At 33.9% G+C, this 23,878-nt stretch overlaps 2 protein-coding genes and 1 long non-coding RNA gene across 3 annotated transcripts; 2 read left to right on the forward strand and 1 right to left on the reverse strand.

Annotated features, from left to right (window-relative positions):
* Positions 1–3,153: 3,153 nt before the first annotated feature.
* LOC150038009 (5-methyltetrahydropteroyltriglutamate--homocysteine methyltransferase 1-like) lies at positions 3,154–9,178 on the forward strand. Its single transcript, XM_090311328.1, has 12 exons — positions 3,154–3,564; positions 4,874–5,227; positions 5,339–5,426; positions 6,109–6,236; positions 6,345–6,736; positions 6,835–6,998; positions 7,276–7,356; positions 7,457–7,623; positions 7,715–7,820; positions 7,925–8,175; positions 8,276–8,477; positions 8,618–9,178. Exons 1-12 carry the CDS (start codon positions 3,383–3,385, stop codon positions 8,984–8,986), a joined length of 2,484 nt encoding a protein of 827 aa, XP_090167454.1. The 5' UTR covers positions 3,154–3,382; the 3' UTR covers positions 8,987–9,178.
* A 1,254-nt stretch (positions 9,179–10,432) lies between these two features.
* Positions 10,433–13,076, reverse strand: LOC120071888 (uncharacterized). The gene is made up of 2 exons (XM_039024297.2): positions 12,941–13,076; positions 10,433–11,522 (listed from the first exon to the last, which is right to left on the reverse strand). Exons 1-2 carry the CDS (start codon positions 13,038–13,040, stop codon positions 10,540–10,542), a joined length of 1,083 nt encoding a protein of 360 aa, XP_038880225.1. The 5' UTR covers positions 13,041–13,076; the 3' UTR covers positions 10,433–10,539.
* LOC120071889 (uncharacterized) lies at positions 12,929–15,958 on the forward strand. The gene is made up of 2 exons (XR_005480364.2): positions 12,929–13,068; positions 15,358–15,958. It is a non-coding gene; the product is annotated as an uncharacterized LOC120071889 (long non-coding RNA).
* Positions 15,959–23,878: the final 7,920 nt, after the last annotated feature.

The raw sequence follows: 23,878 nt of genomic DNA on the forward strand, positions 1-23,878 counted from the left end.
TATTTATAAATATAGTAAAATATCATTATTTATCTGTGATAGATTGCGATAGACTACGATAGATATCTATCATTGTTAGTAATAGATGTCTATTGCGGTCTATCATGATCTATCACTTATAGATAGTAATATTTTATTTTAGTTGAAAATATTTTCAACAATTTTACCATTTAAAATAATTATTCAGATATTTATTAATCTTAGAATAAAAATGTCTTGTTATGAATTTGAAACCTATTATTGATATTAATTCGATCAAATAATCCCATGGATTCATTGGTCTAAGCAGACAGAATATATCTCATCTAATGGATTTTATATTCTATTGCATCATTTAATTAAAAAATTACTACACTATTGAATAAAAGTGCAATACTTTGGTTAATGACTATAGATAACATGATTAGTACTTTAAAAGTAAAACTGTTTGGTCGTTTTGAACCTAATTAAGTGGATAATGCATCGATTACTATTTTAAACATTAATATTTCAATCTACATTACCAATAGCTGAGCTTAAGAAAGAGGGAAAAAAAAAGAAGTAAAAAAGGTTGGTGAATTGGCAGAAAGAATGACTTCTAAGGCTTGAGACTTGAGAGAATGAAATGTTAGCTATATCTTGGTGACCAACTACTACTTGCTCCACCAACTTTGTGGCTTATATTTCCAATGATCAAAGAATTATTATTATTACTAGCGAAATTTTGAGAAATAGAGAAATAAAGAAACATTCACACGAAATAGTAAAATTTAGTCATTTTAGATTTTTATTAGTTTCCATCACTAATAGACATTGATATACTTCTATCCGCCTTTATCAATAAAGTTTCTATCACTGATAGAGGCTGATAGAAGTCTATCAACGTGTTTTTTTTGCTATTTCTATAAACAAAATTAAGCTTTGTACAAATAATTTTGATCACTGTGCAAATTATTTGTTAATAACTTTGTCAAAACCCAACAAGAAAAAGGAAATCAATGTCATTTTTACTTAAAATCTTATTGTAATGTATATATGTGTTATAGTTCATTCAACATAAATAGAGAGTACCTTATGACAAATTCTCAAATAAAAAAATAAAAAAAATTAATGAGAGGGTAAAGCTTGTCAACTTTTTCATGTTTAAGGGTAAAGATTTAAATTTGGATACAATTTGATGAAGTTTAGAGCTTAGGTATAAATTTGATATGTTTTCCAACTTTTTGGGTTTATCAACTGCACATCTTGCCCAATTTTGATTTCTCAAACCCATGTTTTTTCTCCCAAATAAGAAGAAAGAACAAAACTAAACAAATGGCAAAAACCAAAAAGTGCCCCATAAATAATGATGGAGTTTGGTTAAAAGGTTAAAATATCATGTTTTAGTTACAATATTTTAAATGTTAAAATAAACTTTAAAAGAAAAAAAAAAGTAAGGTTAACTCGATGGTAATTGATCTAATTTTCATTTTAAAGGTTTGAGGTTTGATCTATCGTCTTTATAGTTGTTGTAATATAAAGATTCACTTGAAATGGATTAAACCACTAGCGAAGCCACGTACAATTATTGACCATAGTAACAGTCTTAAAATATGGAGATCCATTCAGAAAGGACAAAACAGTAATCACCATTGTGATCCACTCACAAATTATTGATTGAAATAAAAGGTCGCAAGGTAATGAGATAATTTAAGCTATGTTTGATAATCATTTAATTTTTTTAATTAAAAATTTCATTTTTTCCTCTCAATTTCTTCATAGTTTTCATTTCTTATTAGGTATTTGATTTCTAAGCTAATTTTCAAAAATAAAAACAAGTCTTTGACTCTTTTTAGTTTTCAAATTTTGGGTTTACTTTTGAGAACCCTCCTAAAATATAGACGATAAAACCTAGAAAATAATAGTTTGAGTGAGTGCTTATAGACTTAATTTTAAAACATAAAACTAAAGTCTCGTTTGGTAATCATTTGATTTTTGTTTTTATTTTTTAAAATTAAGTTTATAAACACTTCTTTCACGTCTAAACTTCTTGTTTTGTTATCTACCTCTTCCAATGTTTTCAAAAATCAAGTCAACTTTTGAAAACTAAAAAATGTAATATTTAAAAATTTGTTTTTGTTTTTAGAATTTGATTAAGAACTCAACTCTTGTAATTAAGAAAAATGCAAATAATAAGAAATTGAGAGGAAAAAAACTAATTTTCAAAAACCAAAACAAAAAAATGGAATGGTTACCCAACAGAACCTAAAATCAAGGCCCAATGACCATTTTTTTTTTAAAGATTAAGTCTATTTCCTCTTAATTTTCTTACAATTGATTGCATCTTTCTTAAGTAAACGAGTTGAATTCTTAATTTGATTATAAAAATGGTTTAAATCCTATTTTAGTCCCTGAATTTTGAATCATGTTCTATTTTAGTTCATAAACTTTAAAAAACGTTTGTTTTAATCCCTAAACTTTAAAAAGTGTTTATTTTAGTCCTTATTATTAAAATTATGTTAACTTTCAATAGATGTGAAGGAGCCTATAATTTTGGATGTCTAGACTCTAGATGTATTGAACAAAATGAAGGTGCAAAATTTTGAACTAAAAATGTTTTTTAAATTCTTCCACTTTGTCACTTCATTCAAAATTGAAACTCTAGATATTTGTTAGAGTAATTAACTTATTTGATAGCCTAATCATTAAAAAGTACAAGTCATCTTGCCATTTTGTTAAAGAGTTAACAAAATCTTAATATATCAGGGACCAAAATAAGCATTTTTAAAAGTTTAAGGATTAAAACGAACATTTTAAAAAGTTTAGAGATCAAAATAAATCAATATTCAAAATTCAGAAACTAAAACAAATATTTTTAAAAGTTTAGAAATCAAAATAGAATATTATTCGAGAGATAAAAATAAAATTTAAACCTTCAACAATAGAAAGAAGTTTTCAAAGCTTACTTGGTTAGTTTTTAAAATTTAGTATGATTTTTAAAAATATTGGTAAAAAGTATATAAATAACCTAAGAAATGAAGGTTCGTTATTTAAATTTCAACTGAGAAGAAATAAATATTTATAGATTTAAATTTAAAAAAATTAAAATTAAAAACAAAATCATTACTCAAATGGTTATTAAACAAACTTAAATAATTTCTATATTTTGAGCCTTTTTAAGTATTTATTATTATTAAACAAAATTAGAACTCATGGCTGTAAAAGAAAAATGAAGGTAATGGAAGGAAGAACACATGGATCATTTGACACAAACGACTGTGAAACCCGGCCTGGATTTTGGATCTAGCGGGTGGGTTTGGTGGTGATGTGAGAGAGAGAGAGAGAAAAAAATGAGGTTCTCAAATCCAAAGGGTGGGTTCGTTTTTGGTGGAGATGTGAGAGAATGAGAAAAATCCGAGTATAAATGACCCAACTTCCACTGAAATCACTTGAGCCCTTTGCAATATCATCGTCTTCTTCCTCATCATCCTCCATCTTTGCACTGAGAAGAGGAGCAATTGCCCCATTTTCATATCTCCTTTTCTCCTCCATCCACCATCTTCCTTCCCTTCGCTTATCAATTCGCACTACTTCCACTGTTGTCAGGTATTTCTCTCACTCTCTGATGCGTTTCTGTGTTGTGGAGTCTTTTGGGGTTGTTTTTTGCATCGTTTTGTGATCTGGGTATGGATTATATAGGCTATTTTTGTGGTTGATTCTTTGTAATTAAGCTTTAAATCATCTAATGGAATTGTGGGGCTTTTGTGAAATGGTCGTAGCTGATTTGTAATAGATGAACATGAAGGCAAGGACTTTTCGTTTCGTTTTCTCTATGTTCTTTCTTAGAGTCTTGGAGTTCGAGGAGCTCTGTAGTTTATTTTCCTTTTCTTTTTCTTTTGTTCCCTAAGTTGTGTTAGATGATATGATTTTAAATTTGTCTACACCCATCCGCACAAAGTTTTGGGTTAATGGTGATTTAAGATGGTATCTAGAGCTCTTGTTAAAAAAAAACCCTGTAAGACTATAATATTATTTCTTCTCCAATTAATATAGATTTTCACTTGTCTTCTTGATATTTCAACCCACGAGAAGAGTATTAGATGATATGATATTAAATTTATCTTCATCTATCAATTTAAGCTTTTGGATCAATAAGTGATTTAAGAATTTGGCTACACTTGATTAGGTGGATGAGGTTTTTCCTTTTTTATTTATTTATTTATTTTTTTTTTTTGCTCTAGTGCCGTTTTGATTGTTCTGTTGTGGCATTTTTGTACTGATGATACAAGCTCCACAAGATTTGAACTAATGAGGCTTTCTACATTTATGATTGGTTCTTCTTCATATTAAAATTCTACATGTTGATTGCTGATTCTGTGAATTATGTGTGCCATCTTTCTGAAATGAAATGAAGCCATTAATACTATTTTCAGAAAAATTAGTTCGTAATAATGGTGTGTCAATTTTGATAATGGTATTCTTTCATGTATACATAAAATGAAAATTTTTGTTGTTCTTAGTAGTTAATAACATAGCTTAACAGCAAACAAGTGGGTCTGTTCACAACATAATAACTTAAAATTCTAAACATCATGGGTTGTCACAGTGGTCAATAAAGGGCTATGTGTAGGGTGAGATGGTTGTTTCGTGAGAATAGTCGAGTGCAAGCTAGTTTGGATGCTCATGGATTAAGAAGCTTAAAATTCTTAGTCTTCTGAAGTTGGCTTTGGTTGGGCAAAGCCTCCTTGAAATTAGTGAGGTGGGCTGTGAACAAGGAGTGGGTCCTCAGTATCTCCATTATCAAAAGAAAATTTATCTTATATTAGAGGAATCTGGGAAATTGTTATTGAAAATGATCGTTGAGTTCTAATGAAAATTTCATTTTTATATATATTTTCTTGTTATTATGTAACAGAGCAATGGCCTCTCACATTGTTGGTTATCCCCGCATTGGTCCGAAGAGAGAACTTAAATTTGCCTTGGAGTCTTTCTGGGATGGGAAAAGCAGTGCTGATGACTTGCAGAAAGTGGCTGCTGATCTCAGATCATCTATTTGGAAGCAGATGGCCGACGCTGGAATCAAGTTTATCCCAAGCAACACTTTTTCGTATTATGATCAAGTACTCGACACAGCGACTATGCTTGGTGCCGTTCCTTCAAGATATGGATGGAACGGTGGTGAGATTGGATTTGACATCTACTTCTCCATGGCTAGAGGGAATGCTTCGGTTCCTGCCATGGAAATGACGAAGTGGTTTGATACCAACTAGTATGTGAAAAACTATATGCATTTCCTTACATTTTTATGATAGTTTTGTTTGTAAGACTTCTATTAGTCAATGATTTGAGGAATGTTAATAAAGTGTGTATTTTATTACAGCCATTACATTGTCCCAGAGCTGAGTCCAGAAGATAAATTCACCTATGCATCTCACAAAGCAGTAAACGAGTACAAGGAAGCTAAAGCTGTAAGATTTCTTATAAAAAATGAGAAAGAAAAAACACTTAAAAGGAACTTATTTGCTGATTTTGGCAAATGGTGGTAGGTTCAAGTCTCATGTGAATTAGATGAATTCAAGGAAGGATGTACCTAACTCGTTTGCACTTGTATTTTTTTTTTTTTTTTTTTTAATCGTCCACCGAGAAAAAGTTTAAAAATTTTCTTAGCCTATTAACAGAAGTACAAGTTGACTTTGAAGTATTTCATCTATCCTAAAACATCTCAACAACTGTTGTATCCTTTTCCAGTTTGATTAATCTTTTTCTTTCCTTCTCGTCGTCTGTTGGTTCTTCTAATTCAGTGTTTTATTTTATTTTATTAACTTTTTTAAATCATTTGACCTATCCTACTGATGCATACTACTTTTTTACACTCCATCTTATATAATATTGTATTTCTTATATCTAAAGAGGCATCTTGCTTTTATCATGTCATAGGACCTTCTTTTTTAGCCATTCATATTTAAAACATGCGAGATGCCTTATATGGAATACCATGCCTTTTACTTTAAGACTTGTTTCAAGTGAAGAATATTTGAATAAATGACTGGATGGAAAACAATGATATTTGAAGTTCCGTCATGAAATTTCAATATAAGCATATTAAGCATTTTTGTTTTTTTTCCCATATACTCCCACTTTTCTATGCAGCTTGGAGTCGAGACCGTCCCAGTTCTTGTAGGCCCTGTATCCTTCTTGTTGCTTTCGAAACCAGCCAAGGGAGTTGAGAAATCCTTTTCACTTCTCTCTCTAGTTGACAAAATTCTTCCTGTTTATAAGTCAGTACTTCTTTTCCTCTTTTTAGATGTTCGTCTTATTCATGTATTCACCATGTCATTTCAGTTCCATTGTCTTCTTATTTTATTAACTGTTATTTGTGCCTGCAGAGAAGTTGTTTCAGAGCTGAAAGCTGCTGGTGCCACCTGGATTCAATTTGATGAGCCTACACTTGTGAAAGATCTTGATGCACACCAGTTACAAGCATTTGCTCATGCCTACTCAGAGCTGGAATCCGTCTTATCTGGTTTAAATGTTCTGATTGAGACATATTTTGCTGATGTTCCTGCTGAGGCATACAAGACTCTCACCTCTTTGAAGGGTGTCTCTGGTTATGGATTCGATCTAGTTCGTGGAACACAGACACTTGATCTGATCAAAGGTGGATTTCCTTCGGGCAAATATCTGTTTGCCGGAGTGGTTGATGGAAGAAACATATGGTCAAATGACCTTCAAGCTTCCATAACTACCTTAGAGGCATTAGAAAAAGTTGTTGGGAAAGGTGCTTGTTTCTTACTTGCTAGCACATTTTATATTAACGTGGATTCATTTTCAGACTATAAGCAGTGGTAATATACGCTGTTCTTGTATCCTCTACAGAAAAGATTGTCGTCTCCACTTCATGCTCTCTTCTTCACACTGCTGTTGATCTGGTGAACGAAACAAAATTAGATGATGAAATTAAGTCCTGGCTTGCTTTTGCTGCGCAGAAAGTTGTTGAAGTTAATGCCTTGGCTAAGGCACTCGCTGGACATAAAGATGAGGTACGTTATTTGTCTGATTTCATCTTGCAATAGGAACTTAGGGGCAGGATGTTGTACCGTAAATAAAATGATGTAACCTTAGGTTAGTTGCATAATCTGGGTTGAATACCCAGGGTACAAATGAAACAACATATATATATAAAATAAACAACCCTTAACTTATTTGACATGAAATGGAGATCTATAGTTGCATAGGAACTGAAGATGTTAAAATTTGAGCTTATAATTATTTTCCTTTTTGAAAAAAAATTGAGCTTATAACTGTCACTTCTTCCAGGCATATTTTTCTGCCAATGCTGCAGCCCAAGCTTCAAGGAAATCATCCCCAAGAGTGACAAATGAGGCTGTCCAAAAAGCTGTAAGGAATTATTTGAAGTATATTAAATATCATTTTGTAAGATCTTTCTATATTCTTGCAGATTATGTGCTTGACCTGATTTCTGTTTCGACTTGCTTAGGCTGCTGCTCTGAAGGGCTCTGACCACCGCCGGGCAACAAATGTAAGTGTCAGGTTGGATGCTCAGCAGAAGAAGTTGAACCTTCCAATTCTACCAACTACAACAATTGGATCCTTCCCTCAAACTATGGATCTTAGAAGAGTGCGACGCGAATTTAAAGCAAAAAAGTAAGCCTTTTTGTCTTTGGATATAGTTGTTCGTCTTAAAAAAAGTATAGTGCTATTAATTTTCTAGTACTGTTGCATCCTATTCCTTTAGAATCTCTGAGGAAGACTATGTCAGCTCCATCAAGGAGGAAATCAATAAAGTTGTTCAGCTGCAGGAAGAGCTCGACATCGATGTCTTGGTGCACGGAGAGCCCGAGGTAAGCATTTGTCTTGAAAGAATACTGAAGTACATTTAAATGACCATATATTGTCTAGGTTTGAACTGTGGTGTGTGGCATCTGAATTTTTGTTAATGCCTCAGAGAAATGATATGGTTGAGTACTTTGGAGAGCAACTGTCTGGCTTCGCCTTCACTGTCAATGGTTGGGTCCAATCCTACGGATCCCGTTGTGTTAAGCCGCCTATCATCTATGGTGATGTCAGTCGTCCAAAACCTATGACTGTCTTTTGGTCGACAATGGCTCAGAGCATGACCAAGCGACCTATGAAGGGAATGCTTACCGGTCCAGTTACAATCTTGAACTGGTCCTTTGTTAGAAATGACCAACCAAGGTATGAAAATTTAATGAATCTCAGTTGCTGTTTCTTGGTCCTCTGTTTTACTGAGGGCAGTTCGCGGTAGTTAACTCAATATAACCCTGGTTTTTCATAGGTTTGAGACATGTTACCAAATCGCCTTAGCGATCAAGGACGAGGTTGAGGATCTCGAGAAAGCTGGTATTACTGTCATCCAGATTGATGAAGCAGCACTGAGAGAAGGTTTGCCTCTCCGAAAGTCCGAGGAAAATTTCTACTTGAATTGGGCTGTTCATTCGTTCCGAATCACCAACTGTGGTGTTCAAGATACCACCCAGGTTCTTTTCTCCTCCCTTTTCTTATAAGCCGATGATCTCTCATAAAATCGATGTATTTGTGTTGTTTCGTGTTTTTTGCATCGAGTTGTAAAACGGTTTTGTCAGTGACATGGTGAAATTTATGATTTTGATGACTGCAGATCCACACCCACATGTGCTACTCGAACTTCAACGACATCATCCATTCGATAATCGACATGGATGCTGATGTGATCACCATTGAGAATTCCAGGTCAGATGAGAAGCTTCTGTCTGTCTTCCGTGAGGGAGTAAAGTACGGTGCTGGAATCGGACCTGGAGTCTACGACATCCATTCGCCTCGTATTCCCTCAACCGATGAAATCGCTGACAGGATCAACAAGATGCTTGCTGTTCTCGAAAGCAACATCCTCTGGGTGAACCCCGACTGCGGTCTCAAAACCCGAAAGTACACTGAAGTCAAGCCCGCCCTCCTCAACATGGTTGCTGCTGCTAAGCTCCTTCGCTCACAACTGGCCAGTGCCAAGTGAGTTCGAGAATACTGTGGCTTTTACCTTAGGAAAAGAAAACTTAAATTTTCAATAAGATTTTGGCCTTCTGGTGAATTGATCTTGTTCTCTTTCTTGGAATGTCCTCATTTTCTTAGGGAAGGAATGGACAATGTAATCAAATTCCCATTGTGGCTTTTGTTTAAAGAAATTAAAATTTTTTGTTTTTTCTCAGCTTTTCTCATTAAAGCCATTCATTGTGCAAATTAGTTCAGATGAGGTATCAATGATATTAGAGTAATGATTAGCTACCCCTAATCTTATACTAACATTTTTTCACACGAAAGAAAAATTAAAAAAATTCATAATTTTTAATTATCAAACTGCTACGTGGCAGTTTTTTATTGAGAAGTTTCATGGAATGCATAGAGATAGGTGTAGTGCACAAATACTTCTAATTGTTTGTAGAATCGATATCAGATACAGATATGATATGAATACGTCCAAATGTGTATGTGGTAGATACGTGTGATACGTGATTTGAAGTATTTGATTTTTTTATTTTTATTTTTAATTTTCAGATATGCGTATCTACTTCAGATACGTGGGTCAATTTTTTTTTTTTTTCAAATTTAAGCCTAACCGCTTAAAAAAACCCAACCCACAACCCATTTATTTTAGTAGGAGAGATTTTAAAATCATAAAAATCACTCAAAGACACACTTTTAATTACTCAAAATTAATTTTGTTTTCAATTTTACACTTTTAAATACAATTTTTATATCATCAAAATTAGTTTTGAAGAATTAAACATGTTTCATAGTGATTTTGAAAATGACAAAAGTGATTTCAACCATTTTAAAATCACTTCCAAACGTAAAAGTATACTTAAATTGAGCAATCCAAAACAAAATAAATTAAAAATGATAAAAACATAATAATTTTTTTTTAAAAAAACCTGAAACATAATTAAATCTTCATTCTTCCATTCTCTTTCACTATTTAAATCATGATTCACATCCCCTTCATCCACAACTTCATTCTTCAATCTTCATATTCTACTTTTCTCCTACCGTCTACTCTAATTGCTCAACAATCACTCGATATTACTAGATTTTTTTTTCAAGTTTTCACTTTCCTCTTGAATCTATTTTAATCTAACTTAAAATAAGTATTATAACAATTAACTAGACATTATATATATATATATATATATATACACACGTATCTTCGACGTATCCGTATCTTAATTTTTTTATAAATTAACATATCGTATCTGTATCTGTGTCTGTATTTCTCCAAGAGCACCTAAGTATTTTCCATGATATTATAGTCTTGAGTCAATGTATTTGTTAAACTTAGAATAATAATTAGATGGTTACTTAAGTTATATTATATAGAGAGATGAATTTCTGAACTTTTGACAGACATGTTTTTAAGTTGTGTTTAAATTGACATTAAAGAAAAGAGAGAAAAAACAACAGCAAGTTCGAATAGTAATTGTAAATATAACAATTTTATTTCCATTCTCTCGAATGAACTCTTTCACATATTTCATTATTCACTCATAAACTTGAAGTTTGTTCATACCTTCCTCACAACTCTTCCTCCACATGACCTTTCTTTGTAAGATTCAGATACACAATCACAAAAACAGCAACCCCCAAAACCAAAGTCACCATATTGGTCCTCAATTCCTTCACCACCTCATCAATAATCTGTTTGTAGCCTTGTCTTCTTCTAAACCTTCCACTCTCTTCCACCATTTCCTCACTCCTCCTCTTCCTCCTCCTCCTCCTCCTCTCTTCTGCAACTCCACCTTCCTTCTCCTCCCCCATTTTTGAACCACCTCCTTCTTTCCCCTCCCCCATTTTTGACCCAACTTCTTCTTTCCCTTCTTCCTCTCTTGTCTTCTCCAAAGCATCCTGCAGTGTTGTATGTGCTTTTGCCTTCTCCTCTGTTTCTTTCTCTGTTCTGTTCTTCAAAGCTAAGTCTTGAACTGGCTGTCCGCTGCCCATGGAGGGTGTCTCGGCGGGTTTTGGGGTCCTCGCCGGTGCTGCAATTGCCTCCTGTGGCTTTGGAGGAGTGGGGATTTGTTTCCCACTTGCCTGTGATTGAGGCCTCTCGTTTTGGGTCTTTGGGGCATTTGGTCGAACAGTTGGCGGGTCGACTGTGGGTTTTGCGGCAGCGGGCTTCCGAGGCTCGGCTTTCTCGTTTTGGCTCTTTGGGGCATTTGGTCGAACAGTTGGTGAGTCGACTGTAGGTTTCGCGGCGGCAGGCTTCGGAGGCTCGGGTTTGGGTTTTGTGACGGCGGGCGGCCGTTTGGATTCAGCCGTGGGCTTGGGTTGCTGCTGATCCGGTAGGTTGATGGAAGAGACGGCGGAGGGTTTCTTGGGCTGTTTCACGTAGAGGATACCTTCCTCCAATTTGGCAGAGATCTTGTCGGCGTCGGCGTCGGCGGGGATATCGATTTCCTTTTGGAATCGAAGCCACTTGCCGCTGCCGAGCCTCCGTTCGCCGGAGACCCTCAACTTTCCGGTGGATGTCACCTGAACTTTCAGTTGGTTGCTTCTAAAACCTGTATAGAATTAGAATGAGATTAAAATAATATTTTGTTCCTCTGTCGTGAGAGCATTCAATTTTAGTCTTGATAAATCTTAAAATTAGTCCAATGACTATTTAATGTTATTTTTTATTAAAAAATTATCATCTATTAGATTTTTTCTAATACAACGAATGAGAGTTTAAACCTCCGATCTCATAGGTCAAAGTGCATGACAATTTCAAAATTTATTTATATATTATATTTTCTTATTATTATTTAATTAGAATTGGACATTTTAAATTATAATGATGGAAATTGAACTACAAAATTCAAGACATTTGAAAAAATCTTCATAAATAATCTCTATGGTAGAGAGCAAAGACTAATTATGAATTAAACCATAAACATTATTTAGGAGGTTTTATTAAATCATAAAAATTAAACTTAACTTTTAAAATTATAGGAACTTAATTCTAATTTTCTTCAAAACCATAGAGTCAAAGCATTTCATCAAAATTTATACAAATTTCACATTATGTTATTTCTCCTCAATAAAAATTATAGTCCTCATAATAGATTTTTTCTCAAAACATGGTTTTGCAATATTTATAAAGAGTCAAGAATAATATTTTAATTTTTTCGAGAGTAAAGATAAGTAAAGGCATATATTATATTTCTATTAACATTTTCAAATTTCAATTACTTCGTTACAAACCATTAAAAAACAAGCTCTAAAATATCACTAAAATGAATATAATATAGATAGACAAACATTTTAAAAATCATAAAACATTTATTTATCAAAATATTTTTTTTGAAATTTTCCTCAAAACATTACATTTTATCTATATTCTTAAGTTGAGAACTTAACATTTAAGGTTAAGGTCCCGATAACAATTTATTTTTTAGTTTTCTAGGTTTTTACTCTTGAAAATTAAAGATATGAATATCCAACCATCTCTAAAATTTATCTATTATTTTATTATCTATTTTGCTTCAATATTTTAAAAAACTAAACTAAAATTTGAAAAAAAAAAACAGTTCTTAAAATTTTGCTGGTTGTATTTTGTAGCATGGCTAAGAATTAATCTCTTAATTTAACTTTTAAGTATTTAATTTTAAAAATGAGTTATTTTAGAAAAAAAAAATAAAAATAGTCTTTTAAACATGTGTTTTTTGAATGGCTTTTATTAAAAGAGTTTAATAAAAACAATTTTTTTATAAAAAGATTTTTTGTCTAATCAATCTAAACCGATCATAAATCATGAAAAATGAAAATATGGTAAGAAAATGATTGAAAATACGTTTAAGAAAAAAAAAAACAAAATGATTACTCGACTTAAATGACAAAATTGAGAGATATTTTGTGTAATTTAGCCCTTTATTTTCAGAATAAAAGAAAAAAAAGGGAAACTGCAAAAGGCAGAAAAGAAGGCGGAAAAATGTAAAACCTAAGAGGTGGACGATAAGAACATGAGAATCGGGCTGATGAACCCAATCAAATCGAGGATCGAACTCCTGGAAAATTTTCGACGAAGAAAAAGGATCCATTGGCGTTGCGTTTCGATTTTCCTCTCAGGTAATTGTAATTCTGATTTCTTCTCAACGTCTTCTGTTTCAGGCATTTCTTTACGACATCTTTATATATATCCAATTGGATTTTTTCGTTTCGATGTTGATTCGAAATCTGGAACTTGAAATCGCCAAATAGGAATTTCTTTCGGATTAGTAATTCCTTCGTTTGAAGCTTTCTTTGTGCTTCGGCCATGGCGGTTGCTTGCAGATTTGCTCATTTCCTCACTTCCTCCTTTGGTAAAGTGAAGATTCTTTGTTTATTTCTCAACACTCTTTTCCTGACCCTATTGATTTAAGTTTTTAGGATGAATTTGGAGGCTAATAGTTTTGAGTGGAGAGATTTTTGTTAAATTACAACTTTGGATCAATCAACTAAATTATTTGTTTTACCAATCCTCTTAAACTTTGATTGCATTTTAAAACTAGTCATGGAGTGAAAATTGAGACCTAAAATGGTCTATAATGAATTAAAATGGAAATTTGAATCGTCACATATTTTAGGTCACCAACTCATCGTTTCAAGTCAGGATTTCCGTACTGTATTAGAGTTTTGAAACAAGACCAAGGGTAATTTTGTCACTTTTGAACGTATGAGGGAGTGTTTGGACCCCGAATTGAATTGAATGGAGTTGACTATTATATCTTGTGTTTGAACTTATTGAAGATGACATTTATTTTAACCTACACTTAGCTATATAAAGACGTAAATCGTCTTTACCATGAACACTATTATTTGGAGACCTTCTTCAACTACACAATGTATCCAATTACACAATATATTTTTCATGGTGGATACTTTGTGTAATTTTTGTTTGGTTTTTATATCTTCAAGTATATAGAAATATGTTGACATAGTTTTGAATGGTTTTTCTATTTTCATTTAAATATAAAATAATATAGAATCACTAAATTACGAAATAATGTTTTTTTAAATTATAGAATAAAAAAATTGAAAAAGTTTCTAACTTTAACCTTTTTTTTTTTTTTTTTAAGTATAGTTATAAAAAAATGTAGTATAAAAAATGTTTTGAAATTACTTTCTTAACTTAAAGTTAACAATATAATTAAAAAACGACTTTGGTTGTAAAATTGAAGAGTACAACAGAGCACAATAGGAATATAGATATAGAGAAAATATAATATAATAATAAAATAAAATAAAATAACTAAACAATTAAAATAAAATAAAGAAATTTATAGAAAATGGGGAAAAAATATGGAAATTTAAAAATTCTAAATTTTTCAATCACTTCTTTTCTTTTCTTCACCAATCACATCTATATGCAAACCCACCTAATACCATTATTTATAGCCAATTTGGCAAGTTGGTGGTAGACTTATTTGGATTATTTGGACACTGATAATGTGTAATTACAAAACACATGGATAAAATGCAGCAAATATGGAACAATGGAGGATGAAGCATTTATTCTTGGAATAGGCCATTTGTTTTTAGGACACTAATGATGGACATCTATTTTTATTATAATATTTATAATATTCCCTCTCAGATGTCTATTATATATATATATATATATATGAAATATGTCTCGTTAAAACCTTACTAGGAAAAAAATTTAGTGGGAAAAAATCTTAGTAAAGGAAAAATATTACATATTTCATATATTCTAATACTTCTACAAAAATACAATATATTTGCTCCCTTTAATGGAAATATCACTTGAGATCTCTAATTCGTCGCATTTCAATGCTGTACATCAATTTTTTAAAGGTTGCAGCAGTTAATGACTTTGTAAATAAGTCTGCTAGGTTATCTTTCGAATAAATTTATTATATAGTGATGTTGCCATTTTCTTCAAGATCATGTGTAGAAAAACTTCGGTAAAATATGTTTTGATCTATCTCCTTTAATACATCATCATTTGATTTGGGTTATGCATGTTGTACTATTTTTGTATAATATCGTTTGAAGATTTTTACTAGAAGACAAGTCGCATGTTTCACGAATGTGCTAAGTGATTGATCTTAGCCATACACATTCTCTACTAACCACATGAATTGCAAGAATTTCAACATGATTTGAGGAAGTGGTTGTTATGGTTTGTTTCATTGATCACCATGATAAAGCGGTTTCTCCACATGTGAATAGATAACCTATTTGATATTTAGTTTTGTGTGGATCAGATAAATATCCAAAATCTGCATAACCAACTATATTAAAATTTGATTTATTTTAATAAAATGAATTGGCAGCTCTCAAAAAGAGCTATTATTCCTAGCTTAATTCGGGCCCGTTACTGGATTTTATGTCTTTATTTTTCTTACTTTGTAGGTATCGGTCAACGAAGAGGTAGAATTGGCGATTTGGAGCCGACCAGAGTTTAATTTAAAGCAATTTGGAGTTGATTTGAGCATCCGGGCTTCAAAGGAGTTGGAATTGCCAAATTGCCATCGAGTTCCTTCGAGTATTCTATATTTTTATTAATGGCATCAAGTATAAGTGAATATAATCAACCATTGAGTAATTGAGTAAATTGCCATCGAGTATCATCGAGTAAAAGGTTGTCGAGTATAATTGAGTAAACGAACGTCGAGCATCGAGTAAAGGACCATCGTGCATTGAGGATCGAGTTTTTGATAGAATGTTCAGTGTTGCACCATTTTCCCTGATGCTTGTGACCCTCTTCTATCTCCAACACTGCGAAGATTTTTATAAATACCTCCTTTCGTCTTTAGGTCAAAATATGCTGAATTTTGAAGGCCAAACCGATGGAGGTCAAAGTTGAACTTCAATCTTCTTCCTTTCCCTTTAGAATTTAGTATCTTTAGGTTAGTTTTTCTTTTCATTTTGGTTGTAATCAACGGATTGGATGTATATCTTGAATTTGTCTATGAATTAAGAGTAACTCCTATCTAATTTCTTTTGAGCAAAAGCACAATGTTTAATTTCTGGAAGGTTTCCTAATTAATTTAACTGAATTGTTGTGGATCCTTTGGGTGGATTTGATTTATTCTTAATGGAATTTTTATAAATTGATTTAACAAATTAGTTTATTGAAATTATTGTTTGCAAAATCGTCATAGCCTATGCAATATTGATTGATTAAGTTGCACGTATTAGGATCGCATGGACAAAGTCTAGACTTTTTCTGATATAATCTTTTCCAAATAAATCATGCTATAAGATATGACTTTGTTGTAAATTGAATTAAGGCTAATTTAGTTTAATATCGAATTTGGCTGATTGGGCTATTAGATGTTTTAATAGGTTGAGGGGTTAACAAATTCAGTGTAATTAATTGATGCCTAATGAAAAAAATTGTATAGGAAACTTTTTGCTCTAGAAATTAGATAGACATCTATTCTAGATTACATTTACTTTTTTATTTTAATTTCACACATATATCTCTTCCACACAAAAACCCCATTTACCGCTCTAGTTAGACAATTAACTTAACAAAACAAATCACGTTTCCTTGCGGATCGACTCGGACTTACCACTGTTGCTACGTCTTTATAGTGATAGAAGTAGTTCGGTATTTACAAATTTTCTTTTGTTTCGGTTTGGAGTCGAATCAACGACATCGATTCTTGAGTCGAACAAAAATGACGTCGTTGCTGAGGAAGTTATTGACGTTTCGTTAGTTAAATTTCTAGTTAGAGTATTCTTTTGCTTTTGATTTGTTTTCCTTTTTGTGTCAGTATTTTAAGCATAGATAAATATCATCAACAAGGATGAGGACAATCGAGTGGAGCATCATGACTTAGTGACAAGGTTTTTGACCTTCGAGGTCAACTTGCTGAGTTAACTTCTTTGGTTAGTCATTTGGTTGCAGGTAACCTGCAATAGGTGCAAGCATGTAGGACTGATCACTCTGAGCAAGCATGTCCAAGTTCGCAATGGAGCTCTATGCCACGAGATTACTCCATGAAGGGTATCCTAGTTATATGAATGACAATTTTCATCAACTTAGATGGGGGGAGTCTTATGGCTATGGAAACCTAGGATGGGACCATTTCCACTATGATTCACACCCTACAACATCCGACATGACGATGCATGCTCACATCGACGACTCAGGTATGTCATTAGAAGATGTGATTAGACAACTTGCTATTAACAATATAACTTTTTAGTAGGAGATCCACGACCTCCATGAGAGTTTTAGGTTTCAAATTGAGGTTGGAGCTGATCTTCAGAGTTTGGGAGACCCAGTCACTCAATCTTCTGACTCAGTTGAAAGAGGATATGAACCCCTGTTACACACATCTTAGGACATCGCTGAGGCGTGTAGCGATGAGGTAATCTATGTCGACATTGAGGATGAGTTAGAGGATAGCATGCCATGTTTAGAACCAGTTTGTGAGGACTATGGAGAATTTGAGCCTAAACTCGTCGATTCCCGGGTGATGGAGTTAGAGGTTGAGAAATCCCGCGCTGTTCTGCCGTCTGGTATATCGTATATTTTTTAGTTTTGTTCTTCTTGTTCTTAAGAGTCAGTTGAGTCAGAGTCTTTATTTTCAGTTGAGTCAGTCCTTGAGTCTTTTGATTTTTCTTTTTCCTTTTTTTCAAACAAAATTAAAAATACAAAATGTGACCTGTCTGGTTCTCTTCAAAAGATGAAGAGCTTTATAATCTTACCGGACTATATCGACTCATCTAAGAAGATACTAGAGAAATACGAGAATTTCTTTGTGCCTTGACAGAGGACAGGTCACGTCGAGCAATCGACGTTAAAAATGAATATTCTTTCTATATAATATCGTTGCTAGAGAGACTTATATTTCACTAGGATGACCATAGATGACGTGACCTTAATCCTGAGTGAGTTGTGAACTCCTATTTATGAGGGCAATTCTTTGATTTGTATGAGTGAGAGTGGCCTTATTAGTTTACTCAATAAGCCTACCATTTTGGGAATTTGTTCGAGTAGGGAGCTAGGAACACAACTACACAAGATGAAATTTACTCATTTCCTGACCTTAAGGAAAGTAGATAAATTGCTCCCTTAATAGCGGATTCCGAGTCTTGAAAATTGAGGCATCAACCTTTCATTGGCCTGAGAGGTGTTAGTTTATAGTTGAACTATAAACTATTTGTTCATTAGAGGGATCAGTGGTATTTAAGGAGTTATATGTAACTACAGAGGTAAAACGATATTTTGACATAGCTATAGTTATGAGCAATTTGTGATAAATATTGTTGATTAATTCTATATTGAATATGATTTAATATAGTCATTTAATTGATTAATTAATGGTTAATTAATTTTTGAGAAGTAAAGATAAATAAACATGTGATGTTTATTTATTTATTTATTAATTAATTATATATATTAAATTGAATTTAATATATATGATTATTTAATTATTGGAATTGGACTAATTAATTAAATAAAAGTTATTTAATTAAGTTAGAACTAAAGTAGGAATAGGAAAAACTAGGAGAATGGGGTCACCTCTTCTTGAAGGAAATCAGACATGAGGATTTCCATGAGCATCGGAATGATCGTTCCAAATTCCATTTGTATTTGAACATACACAATTACAATCAAGAAATAGAAAATTATAAGCTACGCACAATATGAAATTACAACATGCTTTTAAGATGATCAAGGGAAAGATTAAACATACCTTTGAAGACTCATCTTCAAACTCCCTCGATCACGAACGCTCGTTGAAACTTTAAGCCAGCAACACACAAACGCTCGAACACAGCACGATCAACAACGAACTCAAACATAGCGATCTCCAAGATCATGAACACAGCGAACGACCTCTAAAAACCTCGACGACGGTCGAGTTGAGTACGACACGACCACAATGTCTACCTCGGTATTCTCGGTGTGAGAATTCAGAAGTGTGTGCTCTGTATGGACTTGGTTAGAGGAAGAGACCGGAGGAGCAACAATCCTGTAAACGATTGAGCAAATGGGAGATGACAAAGGTCTATCGTATAAATGAATGCCCAATTGTTTAACAAATGCTTCACGATCGTTTAGCTAATTGTTAGCTGAGTAAACTATCGTGTAGTGTCACTCCACGATCGTTTAGTCTCTCTTTAACTATCGTTTAGTGAATCTTATTCACTTACAGCATTTCCGCGAATAAGTTCGAGAATGGAAACTCTCACAACCACTTCTAAAATTAGGAAAACATTTTTTCTTTTATCCCACGGTTACCATGAAACCACCAATAACCTCCCACTCAATTGGTTATTAGAGAAAAAGATATAATTATCCAATAATTAATATTATTATAAATATATATGATAACCAACTTATCATAGTATATTTATGACCTATAATTTTAATATTTCATCTCATGAAACATATAAACCATAGTTCTTTTTCTATTTCATGGTACTTAATGTAAATCTCATTTATAATCCTCCACGTGATGTATCTCATATACCACTCCGATCATATCATATATAATCGAATTTTCTCTTGCCAATTTGAACATTTCAAATAAACACCAAGAACTGATTCTCAACTTGAATCCATTGAGCTACCAAAGGGACCTTATGGACTTATAGCTTGAACCTCCAATGATACGTGAATAACTGACTAAACTCTTTAGTCACGGGATCCAACATCTGTTAATTTTTAGGCACTCCACTAAAGACCGACAGCTGAACTCTCCTTACTACAGATATATTATGTGTCCATATCAACCAATCAACAGTGCGATAACCCTTCACAGATTGCTCGTAAGTACAGTTGGGTCAATAACTGTTATGCCCCTGTAGTTACATCTAACTCCTTAAGTACCACTGATCCCTCTAATGCACATAAGTTAGAGTTCTACTATGATTGAGTCATCTCTTCCAAAGAGAAGTTGTGGCCACTATGTTCAAGACCTAGAATCAGCCCTTAAGGGAGTAATCTATCTACTTACCCCTCCTTTGGGGAATGAGTGAATTCCATCTTGTGTAACTGAGTTCTGATAACGGGCAGAAATGCACGTTATCATAGTGCTAAGTTCTTAAACAATGTTGGATTGCGTTGATGAAATATATTATTTTGTGTCCATTAAGCATCAATTTAGTAATATTGCGGTCGCGTGCGTTTAGTGCATTAGAACGGTTGATTTTTGTATTTTTGTGCAGAATATGCATTAACATAATGCAAAGATTGCGATCATAAGAATTCATTGGTCAAGCGCAACTTCACCGCAAGACTTTGCTTGATCGTGCTCGTAAACATCCACCCGAGAAGGAACGGCGCAACTTGGTCAGCGCAACATGATGAGCTCATTTGGGTGAAAGGCCAATTAAGAGTGATGGGACAGAAAGCTGATGACAGTTGAATCCAAATTAAGTTGACAGCAGATAATGGTCACAAAGTACATTAAGCTTTATCAGTGCTAATTATTCAGCGCGTCAATTAGGAATTAAAGCTGCCCCATCTGTACAACCGGGAGAGAGAAGCCGTCTTTCACCATGGATGCTCTATAAATACCAAGTGCATTCTTCAGAGAAGGGGTTTACCACTTTTACGATCTTTTGTTCCACGAGTTCACGCCTATGTCCATAGTTTTCTTTCATTTTAAGGCGGATGCGAGGGAGAAAGTTGTGCTGGTAGATCGTTCCGATAAGCTTGGGAGAGCGTCGGAAGCTCCAAAGATAGAGAGAGGGCCAACCCCTGCGAAAGCGGGAACATCTTTAGATCAGAATAGAGATTTCAGTGTAAAAAACCTCGGTCAGCAAGGAATTGTTACTAGGCTCTCTACCTTTAACTTCTATTGTCATTTTGTACTCAACTCATTTATAAGAATGGAATTTCTTTCTCTATATCTGTTCACTCTCTGTGATTCACGCATGAGTAGCTAAATCAGTTGAATAGGTTGAGAAGCATTTAGCTAGCACAACTAGGGAATCTCTATTCTTTGCGATTATCTTGTTTATGTATGCTTCATTCGTCCATTAGAGATACTTGGGAGGGTAGTCTAAGGATAGGATCTAGACTTGGGAAGGTCAGGTTAGAATCTAGGTTTGGAAGAACCAGATTAGAATGCATAAACAAGAGATAGGCGCTTAGGAATGAGCACTATTTGTTATCAACGCATCGCAGACATCCTAGAGATAGGATATGATTGTATGCGATCACTTTGCTTTCATGCATCTTGCATCAACGCATAGGACAAGAGCAGAGACTTAAGGATGAGCTCTATGGACATTTTGCATTCAACACACGCGTCCTATATTTAGGAGCATCACATTTACATTGGAAAATGACTTGTTGTGCATGGTAGTAACATGATCGCATAGTCTGACGCATTCCCGAGCAACGCTAGCTAAAGATCTTCTCAACCCGTTCATCGCATACTCATTGCATCTATCAACACAACTTTTGTTTCACAAATCCGCCGCATTTATTTATTTCTTTTTCATCAACGCAAACAAAAAACCAAACACTTTATTTATTTACCCGGTTACCGAAAAGTTTTCATCAAAATTACCAACGCAATCTATTTTCACAAGTCCCTGTGTTCGACCCTAGACTTACCAGGAAACTCAGAGGAATTTACACTTGAATTTCGCTGGGGAAACTTGAGTGCACAACACAAATCCAACAACACATATCATCCATACTTCCACTACATAAATACGAGCATCAGTTTCCAACTCCCAAATCAGACAAATCCCTAAAAAAGTAGGCATGTTGAGTTGGCAATCTGCCCACTCTCACCCATACTAATCAAAGAACTGCCCTCAAAGGCAGGAGCTCCCAAAACGCTCAGGATTGAGGTCATGTCACCTATGGTTGTTTAGGTGAGATGTAAGTTTCAAGTATCGATGACATTATATACAGAAACTAATCATCTCGTGGTCCGGTCTTATACAAACTCTTTGTATAGGACACCTCCACTCGCATGTCTCCATATGAATGATCAGGATCTACCATCTGTAGCAGTTCACAACACTTGCAAACCTCTACAAAGCGGATCGTATCCATAGTGTCACCAGGATCAGGTATCCCTCCTTAATCCTTATACTATAGACCTTTTTAGGTTATCACTTAAGGCATAATCCACTTGTATATCTCATATACATGCTTAAGTTTACATATAATAACCATGGAGCTTTGTGTATTGGATATGAGTAAATGCAAGATAAAATAACTCTTATTTTATTCATAACAATGTGTATAGTTTACAAACTACGAGATTCCAAGAGAACGAGGACACCAATCCCAACACTTCTCTCTATAAACATGTCTCCATGGCTCATGTTTGTGACACAGTTGAATTGGAAATTCTGAATCCTGGTCTCCTACTATTTCTCTCAAAATCTCTCTTCTTTTCTCTACTACTTCTTCTTCCTCTTCCAAGTCTTGGAGACCATACAACCAATTCTTGGGATCTTATAGAATAACAAGGTCTCACTTAGGTGGTGTCCTTTGATCATTGAACAGACGTTCTAGAGAAGACGTGGAGAGAATCATGAAGACTTTGGGAATCTACAAAGGTAAGGTTTAGCTCTTCCCTCTTTTCTACTCTTAAATTCATGCTAATCTTGATTTTTTATCCATTATTTTATTATTTTTATATCGTATTTTGTTTATGTAAAATTAAAAACAAAATTACAAGGCGATCACATACTTTCGTTTGGGATTCAATCCTTTCAATTATACCCAAGGTGAGGGACTCGACTATGAGAAGACTTTCTCACCTGTTGCCATGTTGAAGTCTATCTGGATACTCCTGTCATTGCCTCATATTTTGACTATGATATTTGGCAAATGGACGTCAAGACTGCTTTTCTTAATGGGAATCTTGAGAAGACCATATATATGAAGCAGCCTAAGGGATTCATAACACAAGGTCAAGAGCAAAAAGTTTACAAGCTTAATCGGTCCATTTATGGATTGAAATAAGCTTATCGATCTTGGAATATAAGATTTTATATTGCGATCAAATCTTATGGCTTTGATTAGAATGTTGATGAGCCTTGTGTTTATAAGAGAATTATCAATAGTTTAATAACTTTCCTTGTGTTGTATATAGACGATATCCTACTCATTGGGAATGATGTAAGTTTACTAACTGAAATTGAAGATTGACTAGGGACCCAATTCTAAATGAAATATTTGGGAGAGACGCAATTTGTTTTAGGCATTCAGATCTTTAGAGATCGAAGGAATAAAATATAGGATATATCAGCATGTAGTGGAAGCAATCAAGGATCACTAAGTATTCTAATTCATTAATTATGGCTATAAATGAAGCATGCTCATACAATAATTAGAGGGTTTCAAGTCATACCTTTGTAGAACCTCTTGAATCTCGAATTCAGCTGCAAATCTTCTCCAAATCTTCTTGTGAACCACCTCAAGGTCTTCCCTACTATTCTCTTGGAGCATTAGATTGAGTTGTGGGACTCAAAATAAGCTTGAATGAAGGGAATTTGGAGAAGAAGCTCACTACAGAAACTTATAGAATACTTCTTCAACCGAGCTCTTCATTTTAAACTGCCTTTTATACAAAAGGCTGCATGATCAGATATCTCCTTAAGGTAACATCTAGTGCACTAAGCTCACTTATGGCCTCTAATTAGGTCACTTAGCCCATTAATTGGGTGATTAAGCAGGGTGCTTAAGCATTTCACCAACGCATAGGCTTGCATCCATATAAGTCTTCTTTCTAGCCAATGCATTCTCAAACAATGCTTCATTTCCTTGGTCACCGCATCACTAGTCAGCACATACACTTGCTTGTCTTAGACGCTCATGCTTAGGCCTACTGCTCATCAATGCCTTCATTAACCTCTACATGTGAGTGCTTATTGCCATCGCATAGCCCTTGGACAGCCACACGCTTAAGACTGTAAGACTTATGATCATCGCACA

The sequence above is a fragment of the Benincasa hispida genome, chromosome 2 (genome assembly GCF_027475165.1).
Source record: "Benincasa hispida cultivar pf3 chromosome 2, pf3_genome.v1.1, whole genome shotgun sequence".
Lineage (NCBI taxonomy): Eukaryota > Viridiplantae > Streptophyta > Magnoliopsida > Cucurbitales > Cucurbitaceae > Benincasa > Benincasa hispida.